This window comes from Phascolarctos cinereus, unplaced genomic scaffold, assembly GCF_003287225.1.
Source record: "Phascolarctos cinereus isolate Bilbo 61053 unplaced genomic scaffold, phaCin_HiC Scaffold_5;HRSCAF=322, whole genome shotgun sequence".
NCBI classification, from domain to species: Eukaryota; Metazoa; Chordata; class Mammalia; order Diprotodontia; family Phascolarctidae; genus Phascolarctos; species Phascolarctos cinereus.
Window position 1 is genome coordinate 313,380,813 of NW_027555958.1, and position 15,557 is coordinate 313,396,369.

Here is a 15,557-nt window from a genome sequence, read left to right on the forward strand (position 1 = left end):
ATCTTAATTCTTCAAATTTCTGACAACTGTTAACTGTTGTTGATGATCCTCATTACAGAATCATAGATTTCAAATTGGAAATGACCCTAGAAGCCATCAGGTCTAACCCCTTTGTTTCATACATGAAGAAAATGAGGCCCAGAGAGGCTAACTTGCCCCTGGTCGCAAAGATGACAGACATCAGAGGCAGACTTTGTTTCATTTTTGTCTTGCTGCTGTGATACACACATGTGAATTTTTGTTGCTGTTCAGTCAAGTCTGACTCTTCATGACCCCAGCTGGGATTTTCTTGGCACAGATACTGGAGTGGTTTGCCATTTCCTTCCCCAGCTCATTTTACAGATGAGGAAGTGAGGCAAACAGGATTAAGTGACTTGCCCAGGGTAACACAGCTTGGAAGTGTCTGAAGCTGGATTTGAACTCAGGAAGATGAGTCTTCCTGACTATAGGCCCAGCACTCTATTCACTGCGCTGTCTAGCTGCCCTCATAGACAATCGAGGACATAGATTTAGAGCCTGAAGGGACTTCAGAGATCATCAAAACAGAGGGGATAGTTTTTCTTCCATAGTAAAAGTGTAAGGAGGACTGTCTCCATGATGGAGCCAAACACATAGTTGACAGACTGTTCACTAAATTAATCGAAACCTGATGCCATGGCATCTCCCATGCTATCTTACAGAAGCTGAGAAATAGTTATTACCAAATTCTCATATACAAAGTTTCTTGTGTTACCTTCTTCAGACAGGGTCTCACGAATTTTGTATACTTTTTCTCATAGGAAATGTGAAAGGTTCACAGAACCTTACTTCCCAAATATCTGAAAACATTTATACAAATACCATTATAAAACTAAACTTCAATGGATAGGATTATTAAAATGTGGAAATTTACTTTAGTGGTTTAAATGTTACCCAACTGGCATATTAAAAAAAAAAAACATAGTCTCTTTTCTTACATTACCACCCAGTGGCCAAAGAGTTTATTAACTTCACAGCACTCAATTGTTATGTCAGATTCTGTTATGAAAGTCCTACTGACTTTCACGATTTGATGGTGGGATCTGGGGAAGAAATTACATAGCAGTGATCCTAAAACTATAGTTAATTTAAGATAACTAACAATTCTGTAACATATTACATATTTTAAAGTGACTAGTTTTAATATTAAGAGGTAGATCTTTTATAAAGTACTTAACATAAAAAAGATACTAAAAATTTACTCTATGATATTGAAATACTTTATTTAGAAAAGGTCCAAACTATAGTCACTTTCACAAGATCATAAAACAAACAAAAATTATAAACAAACCATTTGAACCCATATGTTTAGTCCTTAATCTGACAATATATACAATGGGTGTACAACAAAGTGGAATGGGTGGAATGATAAAGGTCAGGCCTGTTCTGTACTTGGAGTGTCAGCATGAGGCTCAATAATCAGCCTTGGTTCGATCAGTTCTTTCCAACAAATAGTTATCTGGGGAAAAATACAAAAAATTAATCAATATGGTGATATTACCTTTCTGGTAGACTGTTCTAGCAAAATAAATTTATTATCAAACATAGTCAATTTCCATATACCAAAATGATGGAAAAACATTGTTTTCTAGTTAGTAAATACCCTGGCTGAGTTATAATAAATTATATGTACATCGGGATATAATGAAATATATATAAAACTGAACATATACAAAAACTGTAATAAAACAAGTGAAACACGTTTCATTATTTCCCTTCTAGACTAAGCACAGGGAACATATCCTAGTTAAATTCTGTATCTCACCTGGCAGAGTGCTTTGCATACAGCAGGGACTTTAAAATAAATACTTGTTGAACTGAATTAATCTTTGATTATTCAGAAGGGACTTTAGAACCTTGTTCCTCAGACAGAAGACATCTGTTCCCTGTGATTATCAGATGCTAAAGTCATCCCCTCTTTTTGCTACTCTGCATTCCATAGATCTGTTCTTTTTTTAAAAAAAATTATTTTATTTCTTGCCATGGTAAAACATTCATTTATTAATTTCTATCAACTGTACTACAATTACAATGACACTGACTTTCTTAATGATGCAGAAGCATCATTTAATGGCAAAAACGACAAGCTAACTAATAAGCCTACCTGCATAAGCAGCACAGGGACTAAATTAATGTTTCTTATTATCTACTTAACAGCAAAATTTCCAGAAATGCACACATAGTGGCAAAAAGTCTATGATACAGAGATCGGAAGCAAAATAGATTGGGTTAGTATATATTCATTCCAATCACATATTCTGAAAGTTGATCTTTTAAAAAACAAGTATGAGAGCTTTCTACCTCTCTCATAAAATTAGAAAAACCTTTCATAAAATATAGAAAAACCTATATATTTGAGCTTCCCAACTATTTAAGTTTGGGACAAAATGGGGGTTTACTGTTTATGAAGTTCACCTAAAATACAAAACCTTTAAATAAAGCATTGCCTTAAATGTAAAACTCATATTTTTTCATTTTAGTATTGACAAAATAAAAGTCAATTCATGTCAAAAAACTTTAAACCTTTAGATCTCAAATATAAGTAGTGAAAAGTTTCTGACTGCTCTACTAATCTAAACCAAACACTCTTAAAGACAGCAATTTCCCTAGTTTAAACAAATAGCATAGAAAAACGCCAAACTATGCTTAACAGAATTATAGAACAACACTATTAATAGAAAGTTTACCACAACAAAAATCCTGGCAAGTCATTGTGTTTAAAGTAAAGCACTAATAAAACTTTTTTTAAAAGAATGAATAGAAGCATACCCTTTTATCCTGTGACACTGCATACTCCACCACTTCGGTTCCATTTTCATTCTGGTACACCAGATCAAACTTCCCAGGTTCCTTCACCACTGAAACCATAGATGAGAGGGAGGTTGGGGAGAGGGGAAGTGTAAGTGTGTACAATTTCTAGGCAATTAAGATATTCTGCTAAACACTATTCTCTTCATTTTACATAGAAGTGTCAGCTGGATAGTTGCTGCGAAGAAGGATAACAGCCTTTAAAAAGTAGACAGTACAGTTCTAATGCCAAGGAGGTCACTCAAAACTTGTCCACCTCTATGAAAGTTGTTTAAAAGCACTCTAGAAACCCATAGCCAATGTTTCAAAATTGGCTCTAAAAGGACTTACCTGGTAAAGAGGAAAGGATTTCTATGTCCACTTCCTGAGCATCAGGATTGTAGTTTATTATTTTCCCCTCCTTCAAAAATAAAAAAAGTTCACATCAAAGTTACCTACAGTTTAGTAAACATCCCATTTCAACAACACAGTCATACCTCAACACAAACAAAACAAAATTTCATTTAAGCCAATACAAATTCAAATCTGGAAGACCAGAGACAAACTGAATATCATAATAAAGTATGACTATATGGAACTGAGACTGAACCAACACAGCAGAGCACATTCAGCCAAATAACTACGTACTCATTTCAATAAGGCTGTCATTGCTATCAACCTCTTTGGAAACTCTTCCTTCAGAATTGCCTTCTGAGCATGAGATGGAAATCCCCAGGGGGAATCAGGGAGATAGCAAAGTTGCATAGTTGGTGCCACATCTTTTTTAACCTGAACATTTCTTTGCTCAAAAGATTCCATCTTCTCTTCTCCCCAGACACATATTCTGGTACTAACTGCTAGTTTCTCTGCTGTCCTTAACACTGACTGGTCAGTAGGGCCATCCTGATTCTTCTGCTCTGGCCAAGAAACTGCTACTACACATGGCATGGTGACAGTTGTAGGACAGAGAAACTTGTAAGTAAATATCTGCAGGACATACTAAAACACTGGACTCCCTATTCTTGCGTGAGGATCTCCATTACAGTATGACCAGAAAGATGTGATGTTATTAAATTAACCAGAGTGATCAAGTGAGAAGAGAGAGAGACAGGAGTGGATAGAGGAGAAGGAAGAGAAACAGGGAGAAGTTCTTATCAAGAAGTTCTTATCAAGATATTAATATAAAACCAAAATCTTAAAGGCATGTTCTGGAATTTCAAACTCAGACCAATTTCTTATATTTTCTATAACTATTGTGTAAGTTTACAACATAATTAATGAGAATTTTAATGCACTGGGAAATCACAAGAGGAATGGTGCTGAGTGCACTTTGCTAAAGAAATGTACTAATATACCTTAGAAAGACTTTCAGTGAGTTTTTTTCTTTTCCTATTTTTTTAAAAATATTTTTTGATATAAATATAAATTTATTTATAGTTTTCAACATTTAGTTCCACAAGATTTTGAGTTCCAAATTTTCTCCCCATTTGTCCCTCCCCCCACCCCAAGATGGCGTGCATTCTGAATACCCCTTCCCCTAGTCTGCTCTCTCTTCTATCTCTCCCCTCCTTCTCTTATCTCCTTCTCCTTATATTTTCTTGTAGGACAGGATAGACTTCTGTACCCCATTTCCTGTATTTCTTATTTCCCAACTGCATGTGAAAACATTTTTTTTAAACATGTGCTTTTAAAACTTTGGGTTCCAAATTTTCTCCCTTCCTCCCACCCCACCCACCCTCATTGAAAAGGCAAGCAACTCAACATAGGTTACACATGTGCAGTTATGCAAAACACTTCCACAGTAGACATGTTGTGAAAAACTAACTCTACTTCCCTTAATCCTATCCTGTCCCCCCTTTTATTCTATTCTTTCTTTTGACCCTGTCCCTCCTCAGAAGTATTTGCTTCTGATTACCCCCTTTCCCAATCTGCCCTCCTCTCTATCATCCCCCTGCTCTCTTGTCCCTTTCTCCCCCTATTATCCTGTAGGGTAAGACAGATTTCCATTCCCAACTGAATGTGTATGTTATTCTCTCCTTAAGCCAAATCCTATGAGAATAAGATTTCAGTGAGTTATTTTTTAAAAGAAGCAGATTCAAGGTAACCAAGTATAAATAAACCAACATATTGTTTCTTGATCATTCTGGTTAAATCAAAGTTTTACTTAATTGTAATATGTAATCTGTCAATAGAACGTCTCAAAGAGATATTAAATAGCTCAATTTCAAAAAAAAATAAACTCACAGACTGACAACTCAATAGAAACATGTTAACATAACTATCATTAGTATAATTATGTAAAACTTTAATCTCAAAGTTCACAATGGGAAAAGTGTATCCTGAAAAATATGATGTTACAGATCGACAAGGCTGACTCCAAAAAATGATTTATTTGGATGAAATGTTCATCCTTTATGAAGTACATGGGAAAATTCACCCATTACTAGGCTTAAAATAGAGATGATTCCAAAAGAAAGCCAGTCACTTGGTTTACAAATTAATAATTTTTTCATTCTTCTATTGATTATACTACTCAGCTCAATTTCCTATACTGTCTATATCTATTAGGCTACAGAGGATCAGCCTGATATAGTAAACATAGCACTAGATTTGGGAGTCAAGAGCCCTGAATTTGAAACTCATTGAAGACAATTGCGAGCTATATGTTCACTGGCAAGTTACTATCTCTCAGGGTCTCCTCTGTAAAATGAGGATAATAATACCTGTACCACATACTTTACAGACTTGGCAGGAGGAAAGTACTGTGTAAACTTTGAGAAATACCATATAAATGTGAGCTATTATATTAAAGTCTATATAACAACTAAAAACACCAATCATTTTGAAGGTGGTATTAAATCCTACAAATATGGTTTACAAAAATTACTTCTAAACGATGTGCTCTAAATACCTTCACTTTTGTCATATGACAATTTTAAAATAAGTAGTACCTTGTAACTAGAGACATCAGGAGAATAATCTGCTGTCAATTCCAAAAGCTAAGAAAGATAAACAAACCAAAAAAAGGTATTTACAATAAGCGATGTAACTGTTCATTTTAAAAATTCTTTAAATGCTGATAAACATGACAAGAACATTTAGCCATTCCACTGTTGATAACACTGGGGGAAATACTAGAGGTTTTCCATATTAGTAAGTAATACCCATTTGCCATTGATAGAGCATATGAGGGTGGGACAGAGGGGAGAAATACTGAGAGAAATTAGATTTGGAAAAAAATGGGATCTAGATTATGGCTGCTCTGGGTCTTCTCATTCCTGAGAAAGGCTGTCTTATAACTTCTCACTTCTAATTCCTCAAGATAGTATAGTAGTGTCAAAATGCTGACCTCTCCTACTTCATCTGCCCAACCAGCATGTCTAACAGATGAGTGAATGGCAGGGGTAGCAGTGGGAAATAATTTTAAGCTATTTTGTTACATATCCAATAGACCTGGGGGTTCATAACTTTTTGTAACATGGCTTCCTTTGGTAGTCTGGTGAAGCCTGTGGACTCCTCAGTATCATTTCTGAATGTGTAAAATAAAATACACAGAATTGCCAAGAAAACCATTTATATTGAAATTTTTGTTGTTTTTGTTCAGTTGTTTTAGTCATGTCCAACTCTTCATGATGCTAATTAGAACTTTCTTGACAAAAATACTGACATAGTTTACCAACTCATTTTATAGATGAGGAAACTGAGGCAAACAGGGTTAAGTGACTTGTCCAGGGTCACACAACTAGGAAGTGTCTGAGGCCAGATTTGAACTCATGAAGATGAGTCTTCTTGACTCCAGGCTGGGCACTCTATCCACTCACTGTACCTAGCTGCAAAAACTTTTTTTTTAAAGTTCACAGACCCCAAGAAATCCATGGACCCCAGATTAAGAACCCCTGCAACATATTCTAGTTGTTTAGGCCATTTAGATGTTAGGGGGGAAAATACCTTAAATGCAATCTTTTCCCCTACCCGAGGGGGTGCTGCTAATTGAGGAAGCAGACTGTAGTCCTTCTGAGGCGTCTCCACTGGATTCTACAAAAACAATGGTGTCCATGAAGAGTTGACCCTTATCACCAAGACCAACCTTCTACATTTACTCCTGAAACCATCTCTTCCCATCTTTCCCAGATGATTGCCAGCCCTATCATCCTATACCATCTTTCTTTAATCTTTAATCTCTCTCCATTTAGTGGTTCCTTCCTTGCTGCTTAGAATCATACTTAAGTCTCTATACCACCCTCTCCTTACAGCCTTCCATCTCCTTCATTTTCGAAGAGGACCATGACATCAGGAAGGTGATGCCAAGACATGCAAGTGAACTGGATTTAAGTGAGAGAGGACTGTGCTTTATCCTCTGGAGCCAGCTCCATCTCCTTAAGTTTTTTCCTCTCTCTCCTCTCCCATTCAGCCAAATTTCTAGAAGGCTCCATATACACATTCATACTAAACATTTTCATATTAGTCATGTTGTAAAGAAGAATTAGAAACAATGGGAAGAACCATGAGAAAGAAGTAACAAAACAAAATGACAAAAAAAGAAAGCAAATAGTATGCTTTCATCTGCATTCAGACTGGCAAGTTCTTTCTCTGGATGTGAACAGGATTTTCCACCATGAGTTTTTTGGAACTGTCTTAGATTCTTGCATTGCCTTTTCAGCCTCCTTTGCTAGGTCATTATCCATAACAGGATGCCTAACTCTGGGTATACCACTAGGCTTTCTAGGGCTCTCTATATTCTTCCACAAGTTTAATGAAAATTTCTGTTCAGATGACTCCCAGATCTATATATCCAGTCCCAGTATGGACCTTGAACTCTGGTTAAGCATCTTCAACTGCCTATTGGACACTTCCAACCAGAAGTTTAGTAAGCACCTCTAACTCAACAGTCTAAAACAGAACCCTAAATTCCCCCTAAATGGACCCTTTTCCTAAACATTCTTATTTTGCCTAGGACACCACCATTATTCTAGTTTCCCAGGTTTATAACTTTAGTATTATCTCTCCACATGGCCTCATTCTCTCTCATTTCATATACCTAATCAGTTACAAATCTTGTTTATACCTCTATAACATCCTGGTGCAGGATCACCTCATCACCTCGGCATAAACTATTGCAAATTCTTCTAACTGGTCTCCTAGTCTCAAGTGTCTCTCCAATCCATTCTCCACTTAGGTGTCCAAATTATTTTCTTCAAGAACAGGTCAGACCACATCACTACCCTAACTCCAACTCCAATTTATACCTTATCATTTCTAGGATCAATTCTAAATCCTCCTTTGGCTTTTAAAGCACTTCATAGCCTGGGGCCCACCTACCTTTCCAACCTTGTTTTACATTATTCTTCTTCCCACACTGTGTGGTCCACCTAGACCAGCCACCTTGCTCTTCTTCACCCAGGGCACTCCATCTTCTGTTTCTGTGCCTCTGCACTGGATGTCCTCCATGGCTGGGAAGTACTGCCTCCTCACCTGAGCCTTTTAAATCCTGATTCTTTCAAAACTCAGCTCAAATGCCACCTTCTACATGAAACCTGTCCTGAGCCATCTGGCTACTTGTGCCCTAATCCCCAAAATTAACTCGTATTTATACTTAAACACACATACAAACACACGCAGTCTCCCCCAATAGAATTTCTAATCCTTGAGGGCATTTTTGTCTCTGTATCCTAGCACAATGACTGGCATATAAACAGATACTTAATAAATGCTCAATGACTGAATGATTTCATTAGCAGTAATAAATACTGAATAGAAAAATTCCAGGCTTACCATGTCTCAGGCTGGTTACACATGTAGGTAGTAAAAATAAATAGATAAAAGAAGAAAGGAAGGCTACCTACCTGGATAATAATGGAAGTGTTTTTTACTACTTCAGTTAATTGCTGCTGTTTCTGGGATTCACCATTAAACCCATAATTAATGTTTCCCCCTCTCCCTCGTCCTCTGATTCCACGAAAACCTCGTCCCCTAGGTCCCCTCCAGGGAAAAATGTCTTCCCCTCTTCCCCTCCCCCTTCCAAAACCGCTGGGGTGAGGAGCTGATTGTGGAGCCAGAGATGTCAGCTGCTTCCCACTATTCCCCAATACTGGCTTATCCCAGAGATTGGAGTATCGACTCTCCTGTCTTGTTCCTAAGTGATTGTCTGTATCCGGACCATTTCCCTGTGAAGATCCTGGAGCTACTCCAGTTCCAGTTGGTGGAGGAGACAATGCTGGAGTTCTCTTTGGCATCCTGCTCTGGTCATCTGAACTGGAACTGGAATCCAAACTAGAGGATGATGCTTGAGCTCCTTTGCCCTTGACAGAGGGTGCATTACTGCCAATAAGTCTATCTGCAGTTGAGTGAGAACCAGTTGGTTTTGATGTGATAAATGATGGCTTCTCTACTAATTTCTTGCCACCAAGACTTGTCTTGTTGTGGCTATCATCTGATGATGTGGCAGAAGAATCAGAATCTGATGAGGTATCAGGGTTAGCTTTAGCAGACAAGCCAACATCCTTTTTCCTCTTGGTTTCAGCTAAATTCTTTTTACTGGAAGCACTCTTCTGAATACTATGGCTCTTTTTGGTCCGCTCTGGCAACGTCTTTGCTTTAGAAGGCTTTGGAGATTTTTTCTGCTTCTTATCTTCAGCTTTCCCTTCCTTCTCCTTCCCTAATTTTTTGGGAGTCCATTTTCCATTATTTTCGCTTCCTCCCTCACTCCTTTTTCTCTTCTTGTTTTTCTTCCTTGTGCTGTGATCTGGTTCCAGAGAAGAGGTTTCACTGATCTCTCCCCTTTTCCAATGTTTCTCTGTGTACTGATCATTTTCTGCATCGGACTCTTCTTCTTCCTCCCAAGTGGTTCTCCTCTTCCGTGATTTTTTGTATGAATAACTAAGTCCATTACTGACTGCTACAGAGTTCTCAACGATTTCAACATCTTCTAATTTAACTCTGTCAAAAGAGTAAAAGAAGCCTAGGGTCAGTGAGAAACCTGTGACAATTTTTCCATACAAAAGCACTATGAACTACTCAAATTCTATATCAACATTCAATAGAAAAGTTACCAGTCTCCAAGACAGTACTTGTAACTGCTTTCATGAATGTGATTAATACAATCTAATCTTAATCATCTAATGATGAAAAGAATAAACAACCTAAATAACCTCAAAACTCAATATAAAGGTGTTGTTTATATTTGGTTTTAGAACGCAATTTTTAAAACCCCTACAAATTTATTTTCATATCATATATTTAGTAAAATGTTAAGTTTATTGGAATTTGAGCACATTCACTGGTGAGGCAGAGACAATCCAGAAAAAAATTCTATGATATTTTACCCAAAACACTGCACTGACAAACTTTCACTTAATATTTTACCACACCCACAGTCTCTGCAGGGGCCATCCCTCTATATAACGCACTGTGACTTAACAACTAGAATTCAATCGTAGCACACCTTCTCATCCAGGGACTTCCTTTGCAGAAGATGCAATTTGCATTTTGATGACAATTTTTAGTAGCCCATAAAGGACTACAGAATTATATTTTATGAGTAAAAGAGGAAATACTAGTGAACAATATAAATGAACTATAACCTAAATTTATATCACGCTTTACGGTTACAAAGCACTTTGTCAACATGGTCTAATTTGATCTTCATGGTCACACCCTGTGAGGTAGCTGATACACAAGTATTATAATACCCATTCACAGATGAAGAAACAGACGCAGAGAGATCAAAAGATCAGCCTAGGTTACATGGCTAGCAACTGTCAGAGCCAGGCATGAGTCTAGATCTTTTGCTTCTAATTCTATCATTCTTTCAACTAAAATGAAAACGAATGGATTCCAAACATTCTCTTAGGAATTAAAAAAAATCACACTGGAATGCTGTTATTAAAGAATAATAAATACACTGATGTATTCATATGTGGGGCAGGTAGGTGGCACAGTGGATAGAGTGCCAAGCCTGGAGTCAGGAAGACTTCTCTTCCTGAGTTCAAATCCCACCTTAGATACTTATTAGCTATGTGACCCTGGGTAAGTCACTAAATGCTATTTGCCTCAGTTTCCTCACCTGTAAAATGAGATGGAGAAGGAAATGGCAAACCACTCTAATATCTTTGCCAAGAAAACCCCAAATGGGGGTCACAAAGAGCCAGACATGACTGAAAAATGACTAAACAACAAAAATTCATATGTGGGTATCAGCAGCAAATGACCTACAATAATTCTCTAGGAATTCATAGCACAAAAGTTCATAGACATGAACAAATCAAGACCAATATAAAAGCTACTAAGATTAATGAAATGAAGAGAGAAATATAACATCTTGAAATACTATCCATTCAAATGATAAACACATGTCACTGCTGCCACCACACAAGAGCAATGAAGCTGTCCTATAAGCTCACTTTCCAGCTAATCAACAAATAGGACAAATTAAGTCTTAGCAACAGCAAGACTTAAAAGAAATTCTTTAAGAATAATATTAATGAGGGGCAGCTAGGTAGCCCAATGGATAAAGCTCTGGAGTCAGAAGGACCCGAGTTCAAATCTGGTCTCAGACACTTGACACTTACTAGCTGTGTGACCCTGGGCAAGTCACTTAACCTCAACTGCCTAAGCAAAAAAAAATAATACCAATGTTTTATGTAATTGAAGATGTATAACTTTTATCAAATTGCTTACCATCTCAGGGAGAGTGAGATGAAGGAGGGAGAGAGAAAATTTGGAACTCAAAAACTTTTTAAAATAAATATAAAAAATTGTCTACATGTAACTGGGGTAAAATAAAATATTTTTTAAAAAACATAGTATTAAGTTTTTTATGTTGATGCAGTAACAAGGATGGAGTTTAAATTCTGTTGCAAGCAACAAAACTGAATTTAATACAACTAAGACAAAGATTCATTTCTAGGCAGCTTGGAAAATAATCCCAAAACTTTTTCCATAAAAATGGCAATAAACACATTCAATAATTATTTTGAAGCACCTGATGTGTGCTCAGCATTAAGTAAAACCCAAAATTAATAATTATGGTCCCTGTTTTCAAGAGACTTACAATTTACTTAGGGTGACAAAATTTATTAATCAATTAACCAATTAAACATTTGCTGATGAGGAAAAAGCTATGTTAGGTCCTGGAGAAAGCAAAAAATTTTTAGAGATAGCCTTTGCTTTAATGGATCTTAGAATCTAGTACGGAAATAAACATCAACACACATATTGAGGTATTATGTAAGGTGGAAAGGGGAAGGTCATCAATAAAAGGTAGCTTATAATCAAATACTAAATTGGGTGATAGGCAGAGTCTTTACCGTGGTTCTATGTTCCCATTCAGGCTTTCATTACTTAGTGCTACAAGAAATCAAAGAGCCAGAACACTAAAGTAAATTTGCTAGATTACAAAATGACTGCCATTCTGAAGCAACAGATATAAATTTATACTGGTAATCTAGTTCTAGGAGGAGAAAATAATCTCCCACAGAGCTGGATGCTTATCTAGAAACAAAAGATAGATCTACAAGAATGACCACCATAGATAAATATAACTACAGAAGCCTATACCAAGTAGCCTATACAAAATACAGAGTCCCCCAGAAAAGCTATCAAAACTAAACTAAAAATAGAAACATACTTATTAAGCATCAAGGGCTTCCTAGTCCTTTGCTAGGCACTGTAGGACACACACAAGTACCATACCCCCTGCCCTTAAGAGCCAGATTAGGCAGATCAGATTAGGATTCTTTAATTATATGCTAACTTGAATAGTAGAATGGTAACCACATTCCTATATGTGCCAAGCAATCATTAAAATTGTGTGGTACAGACAAGTGCTAAAGAAGGAACTATCTGGGGGCAGCTAGGTGGTGCAGTGGATAAAGCTCTGGCCTTGGAGTCAGGAAGACCTGAGTTCAAATCTGGCCTCAAACACTTGACACTTACTAGCTATGTAACCATGGGCAAGTCACTTAGCCCCAACTGCCTCACCCAAAAGGAACTATCTGGATGTTGAAGTGAAAATAACTACTACATCCTAGATTATAGGATATCTCTCTGGAATAGAAAACTGGACATAGTTGGCATGCACTCTAGATCTTGGAAAAGCAGATTTCAATGGGTTCAAGAAAAAATAAGTAGGATCCCAAAAAGAAAAATGCTACAGGGAAAGGCAGCTTAGCAGGAATAAGACTTTTAAGAATGAAATTCTGAAGTTGGCACTTAATAGTTGGCACTTAATAAGAAGGCACTAATTTCTTGGGGGCAGCTAGGTGGCTCAATGGAAAGAGCACCGGCCCTGAAGTCAGGAGGACCTGAGTTCAAATCCAGCCTCAGACCAAACACTTGACACTTACTAGCTGTGTGACCCTGGGCAAGTCACTTAACCCCAAATGCCTTAAAAAAAAAAGGCACTAATTCCATTGAATTTAAAAATGGAACTTACTGAAAGAGAGCAATGTGGATGCACGGGGAACAAAATAACCAACTTACATTTTTAAAAAAATGTACAGAAGATAGCAGCCAGGTAAGAGAAGAGAAAGGGCAGCTGGGTGGTGCAGTGGATAGAGCACTGGGGCTTGGAATCAGAAGATTATCTTCATGAGTTCAAATCTGATCTCAGACATGTACTAGCTGTGGGACCTTGAGAAAGTCACTTAACCCTGTTTGCCTCAGTTTCCTGATCTGTAAAATGATCTGGAGAAGGAATTGGCAAACCATTCCAGTATCTTTGCCAAGAAAGTGCTAAATGGGGTCACAAAGAGCCAGACATAACTGAAATGAATGAACAACAAAAGAGAATAGAAATATAAGAATGTGATACAATCCAACAAAAAAATGCCAGGAATGCTAAAGTTCTGAATGAGTTGAAGAAGCTGGTGAAAGAAGATAAGGACAAAAAAAAAGGTATTTTATAGTTATATTGGGAGAAAAAGAATAATTACTCAGTCACTAAACATTTATTAAGTGCCAACTATGTGCCAGGCATTGTGCTAAGTGTCGGGGATACAAAGAAAGACAAAGTCCCTGCTATCAGAATTCACAACTTAATGGGGGAGACAACATGTAAATAACAATGTACAAACAAGCTATACAGAGAATAAACTGGATATAAGCATAAGAGGGATCAGAATACTTCTTGTAGAAGGTAAGATTTTAGCTGGGAACTGAAGGAAACCAGTGAAGTCAGGAGACAGAAATGAAGGAAGAGCATTCTATGCAATGGGGAGAAAATGCCCTAGTTGGGAATGAAGTGTCTTGTTTGAGAAACAGTGAGGTTAGTGTTACTGAATTAAAGAGTTTGGGGGCTGGAGGCATAAGGGATAAGAAGACTAGAAAGGTAAGAAAGGGGAGTTTATGTTTCAATATCAAACTGAGGATTTTTCTATTTGACCCTAGAGGTGACAGGAAAGCACTAGATTACTGAGTAGTGGGGAAGAATGACATGGTCAGATCTGTGCTTTAGGAAGATCATTTTGACAGCTCAGGGGAAGATGGGATTGGAAGAGGGAGATACTTGGGGCAGAGACCAATCTGGAGATTACTGCAATAGTTCATCTGAATGAGGTAATGATGGCTTGCACCAAGATGGTGGTAGTGTCAGAGGAGAGAAGAGGGCATATATGAGAGAAGGCAAAATCGGCAAGCCTTGGCAACAGATTGGATATGGAAGGGTGAAGAAAGAATGAGGAGCTGAGGATAACACCTAGGCTGTAAGCACAGGGAAGGATAGGAGGAGTAGTACCCTCAACAATAATAGGGAAGTTTGGAAGGGGTGAGTTTTTGGGAAGAAAGATAAAGAGTTAAGCTTTGGACATGAATTTAAGATGTTTACAGGACATCTAGTTCAAGGTATCTAATATATGATAGACAGCTGGAGTTGCAAAACTGAAAGTCAACAGAGAGGATGCTAGATTAGATTTGCTAGATAAGTAGATCTGAGAATCATCAGCATAGGGATTCTAATTGAATTTATGAGAGTTGATCTGATTACCAAATGCAATAATGTGGAGGAAAAGAGGGCCCAGGACAGAACCCTGGGGGATGTTCATGGTCAGTGAACGAACATGAGTTGGATGAAGATCCAGCAAAGGAAAATAAGAAGGAAAAGTCATATAAGCATGAAAAGAATCAGGAGAGAACAGTATCTCAGAAATCTAGAAAGAACAGAATATCAAGAGAGTGATCAACAGTGTCAAAGGCTACAGAGAGGTCAAAAATGATGAAGATTAAGAAAAGGCTGGAGCAGCTAGGTGGCGCAGTACATAGAGCACTGGCCCTGAAGTCAGGAGGACCTTAGTTCAAATCTGGCCTCAGACATATAACATTCACTGGCTGTGTGACCCTGGGCAAGTCACTTAACCCCAACTGCCTCACCAAAAAAAAAAAAAGGCTGTCAGATTTGGCTATTAAGAGATCACTAGCAACTCTGGAGAAAGTTTTGGTTGAATGATGAGGTCAGAAGCCAGAACGTAGAGAGTTAAGAAGAGAGTGAGAGAAAAGGAAGCGTAGGCACTGTCTTATATTATATACAGTCTTATCAAGGAGTTTAACAAAAAAAGGCAGGAGAGGTATGGGACATTAGTTAGCTGGGATAGATACAGCAAGTGAAGGTTTTTTGAAGGACATATGGAAATGTTTGGAGGCAACAGGGAATAAGCCAGTAGACAGAGAGAGAGACAGAAGATTAGAAAGGGAGCAGGGACGATAAATGGGAGCAATTTGCTGGAGAAGATGGGATGGAATGGGATTGTTTGTACATGCAG

At 37.6% G+C, this 15,557-nt stretch overlaps 1 protein-coding gene across 1 annotated transcript in view; it reads right to left on the reverse strand.

Moving 5' to 3' along the window:
• Positions 1-1,215: 1,215 nt before the first annotated feature.
• The window catches only part of COIL (coilin), a 29,788-nt gene continuing 15,446 nt past the window's right edge, over positions 1,216-15,557 (reverse strand). Inside the window, exons 2-7 of the mRNA XM_020991930.2 lie at positions 8,649-9,741; positions 6,754-6,840; positions 5,757-5,804; positions 3,157-3,226; positions 2,788-2,876; positions 1,216-1,477 (exon numbers count right to left, since the gene is read on the reverse strand). Of these exons, the coding sequence (XP_020847589.1) occupies positions 1,394-1,477; positions 2,788-2,876; positions 3,157-3,226; positions 5,757-5,804; positions 6,754-6,840; positions 8,649-9,741 (1,471 nt within the window). The 3' untranslated portion in view covers positions 1,216-1,393. The remainder of the gene's footprint in view (positions 1,478-2,787; positions 2,877-3,156; positions 3,227-5,756; positions 5,805-6,753; positions 6,841-8,648; positions 9,742-15,557) is intronic.